Raw genomic sequence first — 11,438 nt, 5'->3', positions numbered from 1 at the left:
TTTTCTGAGTTTTGGAAATGGGATTTAAAATAACAAGAATAAAATATATTTTCCTGTTTTGATAGTAACGTAAAATTACTACACAGAGGATCCAATTTGTGTTAAGCCTAGGATGTGCAGACTCAAGTATGAATGCAAAGAGAATAAAGACTACCATAGGAAGTATATGCATATGCAGAAATGCTAATTTAACCTCTAAACAGAAGTCATAAGCAGAGTAGGTGTACCCAACACTTTAGGTTAAATGTGAAAGTGTAAGATGAGAAGACCTCTCACTTGTGCAGAAGAACTTTGTATGTAAATGGGGATAAAATGACTATAAGACTTGCACATATTGTGTGTGTGTAGGGAGTGTGGGAAACAAAATGTTTGTAATACTGTGCCTGAAACAAATGATTAAGGTACTAGATAAACAACATTAAACCATTTCCAGAGGAGATAATATAGTGGCATCTGTGGAGTAAATTGGTTAAAAAATTTCCGTTAGGCTTTTGAAGGTCTGGAAAGAGCTTTAGGCATTGATAATATATTTTAGTCCTATGCTTAAAAAGAAAAACAAGGAATGAAAGTAATAGAACATATCAAAAACAAGGCACACTAATAGATTAGTTCCTCTTTACTTGAATAAGAAGTCTTTGGAGACTCAAACTGCATTTATACAGAGCGAAATAGTTAAAATAATTTGCAGTCGTACTGGCAAGTAGAAAAATAATTTTGGAACATGATACTGAAATTAAATGTTGGCAAATACAAGAAAAACAATTTTTGGAAGAGTTGGGGCAGAAGCAGGTGTACAGAAATAGTAGTCAGTGCCATTCAGAATCAAATGTAGAACAGGAGATTTCCAGTATATGAAAGAGGATTTAACAGAAGTTTATATATTCATAGCACTCTGAAATAACTTCAGTTGTACTAATGTGCAGCCTTCATGGTGGAGACTGAGTGGTATTACTAAGACATCCCTATCTAAAACTGAATATATATCATGCTAAAGAACACTAGGCAGTGTTAATTTTTTATATATATATAGATATATATAAAAAAAATGACAAATCTGGCATTTAGGTTTTTTCCTTTTTTATATTTGATCATTGAACAGCCTGGCTGATAAATTTGATCTAGGTTGCTTCCACAGAATAAACCTGACTTGCCCAACTTTGAAAAGGTTATTTTTACTAAAGGGAATGTGAAGAGGCTTCAGTGGGACAGGCCAGTGTTAAAAACTTGGAGACCTAGTCATTATTTCCATTATTTCTGATACTGACTAGCTGTGCATCTCTTTGGACATGATATTTTAACATGTCCAGTCCTTGCCCTGACCTTTGTTAGAAAATGCAAATTCTTCTGGGTCAGGGACTCTTATTTTATTTTCTTTTAAAATGGTGCTTATCATATCAGTCTCCACAGAATTCACTTCTCTAACCGGTTACAAGAATAATAAACATGCTCCAGTTAGCTGGAAGGGAATATTTTGAACCTGTGTTCACAAAAATATTTCTATTGCTTAAAACACACTGACCTTGAATTAAATAACATAATGCAAATTTTGCTTTTCAGTATTCATATATTTGAGCCAAACCTACAAGTTCATGCTTAATAATAATGAAAATGGAAATCTCTGTGCACATATTTGATTTCTATGCATATATTCTGAATGCATGACTTCTCTACTTCCAAACCAACATTTTGTATTTTGTTGATGTACATATAATTTAAGATTTGTGTGAAAGAATTAGGTAGGAATCACAAGATGATTCGATTATTTTTTTTTTTCTGTAAAAGCAAAAAACACTGAAACTTGCTAGGTAGTCCCTATACAACTGAAGTCCTATGGAAGCTGAGAAGGAAAAGAGGGAGTGGCATCTGTGTAAAAACTGGATAAAAATGCCTGTTTATGTTTAAAATAAAAACATTAGGTATGGAAGTATGTTACTATCTGATAACTTCAGTTTGATGTTTCTGTTTTGGTGTGTGCTTGCTAGAGTGAATGATCTTGATCAGATTTCTTTGAGGGATGGACTATTTGAGTATATTAGCATTACATTTTGTCCAGTTGTGATTGTTTTCCGAAGGTAGCAAATGATCTCAGAATCTATCTGTATTTTTTTTAGAATTTTTAATTTTCTTGGAGTGATATGATAGCAAAATCTGTAATGGACAATACTGTGTGGAATCCTGAAGTCCTTGTTAGAGCAACAGCCTAGCTAGCCTAGTGGAAAGGCTATCTCTAAGATGTCAATTAATTATTCAAGTAATGTAATTTGTACATGGTAGATGCATGTTTATGAAAGCCATCCTACTTTGTTGTATGTTACTTTAAAAGTTTCCAAGCCAATGCTTGTGCAAATTTGATTTGAGCACCATGGAAAAGAATTAATATAGTGAGCGATCAAAGAACAGATCATGGATCCCTTGGGCAAGTAGAAGTTCAAAACCAAAATGAAAAAATATATATTAAAAATGTCTGTTGCTGTGTTTTAAAACTGTTGCAATTTCAAATCTAGAGAGTTTTAAAATAAGATATACAAGGAGTGTTCAAAGTTACACAGCCTGTTAAAAACCACTAGTATGACTACAGCCTTCTTTGAAATCCCTAATGACTTTATTGCTATCATTTTAGAATCTGCTGAGGAATATTTGTAGATTTTGGGCAATTTTGTGGTATTTGAAATAAAAGCGTTAAAAATTAATCTGCACATAGCTTTAATCTTTAATTATGAGGTTTAAATCATGTTAATATAAAAACCAATATATGTAAATTAGTGCAAACTCTTACTGTAATGGAGTTGTACCTTGCAGTTTTATGGGGAATAAGTTTAACAGACTCTTAACATACAAAGCTCTCTAAAATAGGTGTATTTTAAATTTTTTTTTAGTAAGAAATAGAGTTATTCATACTGTTTACAGCATATAACATTTGTACAGGGGACTGTCAGTCTTTTGTATGAAACTTTTTTAAAATTGAAGGTAACATTTTATGACATGGAGTACAAAGTGTTTGTGAATTACAAGGCTCTTTGATTATAAAATATTTATCCTGTTATTATAGATGTGTATGTTTGCACAGTTGCATGTGATTGAATTTCTGTAGATTAGTGAATTCCTGCTTGTGAATTGATGTAAAACTATGCCCATTTTGAATTGGTGTCTGCATTATCTAGAAGCACATGCATGGTCAGTTAGTTACTGTGAAACAGCTGGTAAGCAAGCACTCCTTTGGTCAAGTGGGCATATTTGACTGTTCTTTTGATTTTTTCCAAAATTTTTTTGATTTGTTGATGTCCTGTTTTTTAATTCTGAATTTAAAGGTTATCCCACCAAAGGAGTGGAAGCCAAGAAAACATTATAATGATATTGAAGATTTGGTGATTCCTGCTCCAATTCAGCAGATGGTCACTGGCCAGTCAGGGCTCTTCACACAGTACAACATTCAGAAAAAGCCAATGACAGTGAAGGAGTTCAAGCAGCTGGCCAACAGTGACAAGTATGTATATGGGGGGTCTTGCTTAGAAAAATGAGTATTTATTTGTTCCCATATTGTGGTTTCTTCGAATTGTGCTGTGCAACTGGTGATTTTTTTTTTTTTTTTTACTTAGTAGAGGTTTTCCTGTTTCCTAAGTTGTGGAAGGGTACCACAGTGTGAATCTTGCTTGTGTTTACGTAATTGAAAGCATCTGGTACCATGGCAGCAAGAAGGCATTTGAAAAACCTGACACATAATACTTTCTGTCTGCCTTTTTTTCTTTCTAACAAATGCTCATGTTGAAAATAACGAAGATGATACAGACTTATATCTGAGTTTTATTTTGAGTACACTTATTAATGTTTAATATTTAGGGTTTTTTTTTGGCCTAGCTACTGGAATGGCCTGTCATCATGTAATTCTGGGAAAAAAACCCAGCATCTTTTTTAATTCACTCAAAAGTTTTTGCATTAATCTAAGATAACTCAACTGCACCTAGCAAATACTTATGTTCTGGTTATGGCAAGATGGATATTAAGGGAGGGAAAAAAAGCCTATGAAGGGCTAGGCACTATACTAAAAAAGTTTCAAATTGGTGGGCATTCCAAGAAGGGGGAAGTGATAGAAAGAATTCTTCCCCATTGCTTTTGGCCACATAAAAAGAATAAATTCTGCTTGAGTATTTCCTCAAAACTGACTGGAAATAGTTTCTGGAAGGTGAGTCAAAAGATCCTAGAGAGAAAAAGATATTTGAATATAATGAAGGAAGGTAACATTGCCCTAATTTGAAGGGAAGTTTCTCTTACAAGTTAATTTAACAAATTAAGAGGTAAGAAGAAAAGCTTGTTACCAAGATAAAAAAAAACTAGGACATGAAAAGCTTTTAAAGAGGCCCCTCACCAAATGTTTCTTAATAGGAACATAAAAGGCATATCCATGCCTTTGTAAAAGTGCAAAACTGATCTCCTTTTTTCAATTAAAAAGGATCAGTATGTTTCTGCTGGTATATTACTTGGGAAAAATTGAGGTTATCTCACAATTTTCTTCCTCTGGTAAGTGGGAATGGGAACCTGTTTTGTAGTTCTTTAACAGTTACTGAACAAATAACATTGAGGGAAGAATAAAACTTGTATGGTATCCGATGTAATTTTCTATGATACCTGTTCATATATGCTTAATGCTTACATTTGACTAACCCATGATAAAATGACAAACACTAATTTCTTAAAATAGTTTGGTAATGCAAAAATACAGTAAAGGTTTTAATATGTATCATGATGTTAGTTAAGATTATTATATTTTTTATCATGGAACATGTTTTGGAAGTGTTTCTGATTTCAGTTTTCATGTTTTTTACTGAAATCACTTTACAGCTTCATTTTTTAGGTGAAGTTAAGAGCAGTTGTGAGAGCTTCTTACCTATTACTAGCTGTAGGTCTTTCTAAGTATTCATCACTGCTCTTGAGAAAATGTGTCATATAACCTCTTATGATGCCCATAATGCAGCTGAGAGCCTCTATTCTCCTGTAAAAATAATTTTGTTCCTTAATGAAGAAGACTTCTCCATTAAAAACTCTTTTGAGTTTTGTGATGTTATCCATTTACTTTGGGAAAGAGAGAAGGGCTATGAACATCTAAATTAAATCATAGTTGCCTTTAAAAGGATTGTGTGTGCTCACTCTAATGCATTGCATCTTTTATTTGTTTAGGCATTTGCAATTCACTATTGAACCAAGCTGCTTTTCCACTTTGACCTCTGGGAAATATGGGCATACCTGCATCCTGTAATCAAGATACTTGTGTTATGGGAACTGAGTTTATGTATCCATATTACTCAGTGACAAGCAGAAATGCAATCTGAGTTCTGGAGCGGTATAATGAGAAATATTTGAAACAACTCCGTTGCTGAGAATGCTTTAGTTAAGATGTGTTTTGCTAACTTGCTTGCCTCTGTTCTGTGTTATTGCATGATGTAAATATACCTGGTTTACTTAATTCTTTTATGTTGGGATTTTCTTTCCAGTAATTCAGGTGTAGTAAGTTGACAGTGCTGATGTGAAACTTTACTTCTCAGAGTTGCAATAGTAGGGGAGCAAGTTTTCTTTTCTGAAGACTTAAATACGGGAAAACAGAGGCCTGACAAAGGATCCTGAGGCAAAAACTATTGATGAATGTTTTCTATGGTAGTGTGCTTGTGTTGTGCTCCCATGAGATTTTTTTACATGAGGTTTGAGTAACCTTCCAAAAGTATATACGTAAGTATATTCATGCATATAGAAGTATGGTGCCCTGTGCTGCACTAGAGGAGCAAAAAGAAAAATTCCCTTAAATAGTTATTTTCACTACATGGTAGAATTTTTCGTATCAACTGTTTGAAACATTATGCCTTTTCTCAAAAGGTTTTTCTGGGGAAGGAAGAAGAGGAGAAGGTACTGTTTTTGCCCATCAGGGCTGCTGCTTTGCAGAATTAATACATTTGAGTTGTTCTGAGACAAGCTTATGCAGGACCTACCTCTGCGTCTTTGCAGAGCTGGTAGTGAGGCAGGAAAATAACAAATACTTGTCAATTAAGTGGCTTTTCCATGTGTGCCTTTTTTATGGAAGAGAAACAAAAGGGGAGGACCTCAGCTTGAGGACAGTTAGTAGATGTACTGTGTAGCTGCTGGAGACTGAAGAAAATGTTCTGTGGGTAGGTATATGACTTCAGTTACTGTAGCTGTCAGCAGGTTACATGCTATGGTGAATCATGAAACTAAGAATTCAGGACAACTAATAATTCCTCTATTTCAGTGAATTGGAAAGAAAGTGATCTCTTAGAACTTAGTTTGCAGGATTAGAAGCGTAGTCCATTGTGAAGGTGGTTGTTGATAGACTACGCTGATCCTTTGCCTACCTCTATCTCTGCAGATACTGCACCCCAAGATACGTAGATTATGAAGATCTGGAGCGTAAATACTGGAAGAACTTGACTTTTGTGGCACCAATTTATGGAGCAGATATCAATGGGAGCATTTATGATGAAGTATGCATAGCTTTTTATGAAGTTTATCTCTTCCAGCCCTCTTTTAAAGGGTACTATACTTAGAGGATACATTCTTGCTTTGTGACTGAGAATCTGCCTTTCTTTTGAAATCTTTGTGTTATTCACTTTAAAGACTCCAAGCAAGGTTGAAATTAACTCTGCGTCTGCAAGAGTCAAACATTTCTGTCCTTAGTAGGATATTACTACTTTTCCTGATCATAAGACTCTTCCCTTTCTTCACTTTGAACTCTTCAGAATTTTGGGATTTCTTCTTTCTTTATTTATTCACATATTAACATTTCAGTATGCATGTTGTCTGTGTACCTCTGTGGAAATTTAGTGATATTTTAAATAACTTTTACTTTAAAAGATGAATTACTTTATTTCTGTCTCTTTCACTGGAGAAAATTGATAGCTGTACTTTATACATGCTTGAAATGCCTGTAGTTTCCTGGAAATGTGCTTACAATTACTGTGTACCTCTGAATTAAAATAGATGAAATGGAAACTTCTTAAGGAAATGAATTTTACTGGTTACTTGCCAAGATCTCCACTGATAAAAAGGGATTCTTAACAGAGATCTCATTATCCAAAGAATTACAGAATATCCATTGATATCAGTTAGGCTATCTACATAGCTATAGGAACTAGATTTTGAAAGGATTATTTAAGTAATGATGCTAAAAGAAGAAATGTTAGCATTTCAAAAAAGATTTGAGGATTTAAAAAATGCAGGGCAAACCTTTCTCCAAAAGAATCTACCATGTGTGGAGTTCTTGAGTTATTTCATGTTCTATGTAACTGCCTTCTCCAATCATTAAAGAAAAAAAAAAAGTAGAATTTTCCTGTGGGAGATGGTCTGAGACTCTGCTTATGTTTCATATGTCTTCACAGAAGACAAATTACTTGAGGTCTCTGTCCAAAGATAAATACGGTCAGCCAAGATGGCTCAAGGCAATTTAATTTTTTGCACTAGGTTATGTGATCTTTGAAAGATAGCTATAAATGTCCAATGGTCTATTGTTTAGAGAAAGCAGCAAGTGCAAATTCTCTTGTGTGTCCAAATATCTGTATGAAAATAATTTAGAAAATAATTAAAGATTCTGATTTGGGGTGTTTTGGTGAAGAAACATGAAGAAACATTCTAGATGGCTGTTGCTCTGTGGAGACCAAAATGGGGCACAGGAAAGCAGTGTTTCATGAAACAGAAACATCATACTTTTTTTTTTTTTTCTCTGATTTTTTTTTTTCTTTAGTGTTGACAGATAATGTCTTCTGGTGTAGCTTTTTACAAATGTAAGCTTTGTTTTGATTGTGTTTTCTTTAGTCTTTAGTTTCTTAAGCTTACTATTTCATGAGCAACATTTCCAAAGAAAAGAGAATGCAGTTATATCTGATTCTGAAGTGCTGACTGGTCAAAGAGAAGGTCAGAGGTTTCCATCTCATGGAATTACACTCTTATTATATAGGGAGGCTGAGGAAGGGAGGTCAAAAAAGCAAAGGGTGAAGTGAGAAGAGCAGCATTCAGCAATCCTAACTGAGGTGTTAGGTGGATAGGAAGAGGAGACAAAGAAAGCACTTAAAGTTACAGAGAGCGAGGAATAAAAGGAGCGGGGAAGAAAACAGTAATAGCTAGAATAAAACAACCTTAAAGGTGATTAAATGGGTATTATTGAAAAATAAACAAATCACAAAGGAAAAATGTTAGTGAAAGGAGTAGACACTGAGGAAGGAGTGTGAACAGACTGAACAGTTCATGTGACAGCTGTGTCACTGTGTACAGCCCAGTGGGGTTTAGAGGAAAAGAAGGAAAAACCCCTGGTACCAAATTGTTGGTGAGGAAGTTATGGATACCACTGATCAAAATGTTTTCTCCTAGAATATTTTTGCCGGTTAACATTTGGCCAGCAGATGGTGGACTTGCACAACTAATATTTTTCATGTCTTGCGCTTGAAGATCGTGCTAAGACAGGATTTTTTTGATTCTGTTTGGATTTAGAGGTTGTTCTTATGTCTTCATTCAGTTTGCTTCAGGATTGTCATTATTCAGGGAAAGGAGATGAATGCAAGTAGCTGATGTTTTGTGCAACTTACAGCAGAAAGGGCATGGCAGTATTAATTTGTCTTAACAGCCTCTTTGCGATAAACATAACCAAATGCTTACTTTTTGCAAAATACATTTTATAGAAAACAGTGTGTTACAGATGAAGCATTTAATACAGAAGGATAAATATCTGGCAGAATTCCAGGTAGAAAAACAACCAGGAACTTAGTGAAAGTGTGATGTATACATGTACTTGGGCCATCAAAATTAGTGAGAAATGCTGCTGTGCTGCAAGTCCTTATTCTTTAGTTTAAAAGTTTACCAATTACATTTTCTTTTCCACATGGTGACATTCCAATTTTTCATTGAGGCATCTGTATCTGAAGCATGATGAAGCCTTAGCTTTTACTAGTTAGATTATTTAAGAAACAATATTGGTATTTGTGGACTACAGCACCTTGCTGGCTTTGTGCCAGAGAGATCACAGATCTTCTAGTGTTGTTTGCTTTTCTTAGATCAGAGGGTGACAGATTTGGAGGGAATTTGGAAGATGGGGCAAAATTAAAAAGCTTGTGTTATATGAAACAGTAAAAAAAAAAACCAAAAAAAAGAAGAAGAACAGGAACAAATCTATGGATGCATGCTTTGAAATTTGGCAACTACCATCAATGATTCAAAGTTTTTCCTTGTGATATTTGGAATATTTCAGAATATCTGTTGTGTATTTATAATGTATTTATGGTTATTTGACGGTTTTGAACACAGATTAAATCCTTATTAATAAGGAAATAACTTATAAGAATAAGTTTTCTGTACACTGTGTAGAGCTTCTAGAAAATAAATTTAAGGTAGTTGAATGTTTGCTTGAAATATTATTCTATGCTGTGTGCATTTTAATGTGCTGTTACATTTAATTACAGTGCTTTGCAGGAGAATGACAATGTAGCTGATTGAAGAAAAAGCACTGCCCTAAAACAGATTGTCAGGGTCATTATTTATGTTAAGATTGTAAACATTATTAGATACATGTTAAAGGTTCTGTCTTTTTGTTGCTATAGGGTCATCTGGCCTTGAGTGAAAAATTAATATTCCTGAAAGAGTTAATAATGGCAATAATAAAGCACTAGTCTCAATAACTGCAGTTGTTAAACTGATTCATGAATTGATTATAAACACCTAAGAGTTAGGATTGTTTAGGAAGTTTAATTGCAAAGTGATTATTTATTTTTTATTACGTTACTTCAAGAGACCTATCTTCCATGTGAGTTAGCATGAATGTAATGCCTGCTTGAGCCAGCTTAGACGGTGGATGACTAGCCTGTGAAACAGCTGCAAAAAGTTATGTTCCTGTCAGGAAAGGGAAGAAAGAGAGTTCTTTTGTTTCTGATAGCATAACTTTATTAACTTTTTATTAACTTATCTAGCAATTGTACCTGTGAGTAAATTGAAGAGTAGGATTCACCTACTTTTTCTGTACAGTCTGTTCTGCAGAACTACTGTTCGGCCTTCCAATTCCATGCCACTTCCAAACCACCAATCACTGAGGCCACAAATCTGGTTGTTTCCTTGTTATATGAGATACAAGTAGCTCAAATTATTTTTTTTCTGTTTCCTGATGGTTTTTTTTATTTGATTGGTTTGTTTTTTTGTTTTTGTTAATTTGAAATTGTATTTGTATGGACAGATGGGGAAGACGTATGAAACCCCTACATGGACTGATCTAGCAACTATGGGGAAAAAAATCTTCCTGGTTTCAAAAGAGGTTCCAAAGAAAAGTGACTAATTTGATGTTTATAATGGGTCATAAAGCACACCTGACTTCAGTGCTGTTAATGGAATCTGCTATTCAATAGAGAAAAACCAAGGTTTGGGAGAAGCATGTATAAAACTCTCTTACCTCTTTCTCACCACTCTTTTTAGCTCCCATGCTGAAGATATCACTTTACTTCCCTTTTCCTTCTCTTAGTTTTATTCCTCCTGATAAGACGGTTCCTAATGTCTTCCTTCTACCATGTCTAAGCTGTGGGGAGCATATTTGATTAGTAATACAAGAGTGAGTGATTCAGTGGAGTTTGTAGGCTCATGGTTATTTTTGCTAAACTGTAGGTATATCTTTAATGTAGTATTAACTCTACCAACAGATGTACTAATTTCCTGCTATATCCCTTGACAGAGCAGCTAACTTGATTTTAAAGCAGCACCTTGACATTATATTTAAAGTTTGGATTTGACCATGAGATGAGTTAGGGATGGCATCATGAGTTGTAACTTAACCTAAGGCTGCAGGAGAGCAACACGCATAAGCAATACAAGAGTCTCTGGAGAGTATCAGTGACAACTTCCTGACCAAAGTTCTATGCTGGACCTCGTACTGACAAACAAGGAAGGACGTTTTGCAGATGTGAAGGTTGAAGGCAGCCTTGGCTGTAGTGACCATGAGATGGTGGGGTTCAGGATCTTAAGAGCAAGGTGTCAACACAAAGCAGGACCACAACCCTGGCTTTCAGGAAAGCAGACTTTGGCTTCTTCCGTGATCTGCTTGGAAGAGTCTCCAAGCAGGGGAGATATAGCAGGATAAGGCCCTAGAGGGAAAAAGGGCCAAGAAAAGTTGTTGGTATTCACCTCCTTGAAGCTCAACAGTAGTCCATCCTAATGAGCAAGAAGTGAGGCAAAAATGCAGCGGTCTGCATGGATGAACAAGGAGCTTCTGGAAAAACTCAAGTGTAAACAGGAAATGCAGAGTGGGTAGAAGCAGGGATGTGTAACCTGGGAGGAGTATACCGTCCAAGTATGCAGAAATGCAACTGTGAATATTAAAGCCTACCTGGAATTGAATCAGAGGGATGTCGAAGGCAACAAGGAGGACTTCTATAAGTGCACCCCAGGGATCAATACTGGGTCCAGTCCTG

The 11,438-nt window shown here is 35.1% G+C and overlaps 1 protein-coding gene across 1 annotated transcript; it reads left to right on the top strand.

Moving 5' to 3' along the window:
* Nucleotides 1–3,308: 3,308 nt before the first annotated feature.
* LOC104627437 (lysine-specific demethylase 4C-like) lies at nucleotides 3,309–6,485 on the top strand (the record flags this gene model as incomplete). Its single annotated transcript, XM_010295698.1, has 2 exons — nucleotides 3,309–3,484; nucleotides 6,371–6,485. Coding segments are annotated over 2 exons (291 nt in total), but the record flags the coding sequence as incomplete, so codon positions are not given.
* Between the last annotated feature and the right edge of the window lie 4,953 nt (nucleotides 6,486–11,438).

This window comes from Phaethon lepturus, unplaced genomic scaffold, assembly GCF_000687285.1.
Source record: "Phaethon lepturus isolate BGI_N335 unplaced genomic scaffold, ASM68728v1 C14089379, whole genome shotgun sequence".
Lineage (NCBI taxonomy): Eukaryota > Metazoa > Chordata > Aves > Phaethontiformes > Phaethontidae > Phaethon > Phaethon lepturus.
The sequence above is the reverse complement of the archived record's forward strand: the minus strand, read 5'-3'. Positions and strand labels throughout refer to the sequence as shown.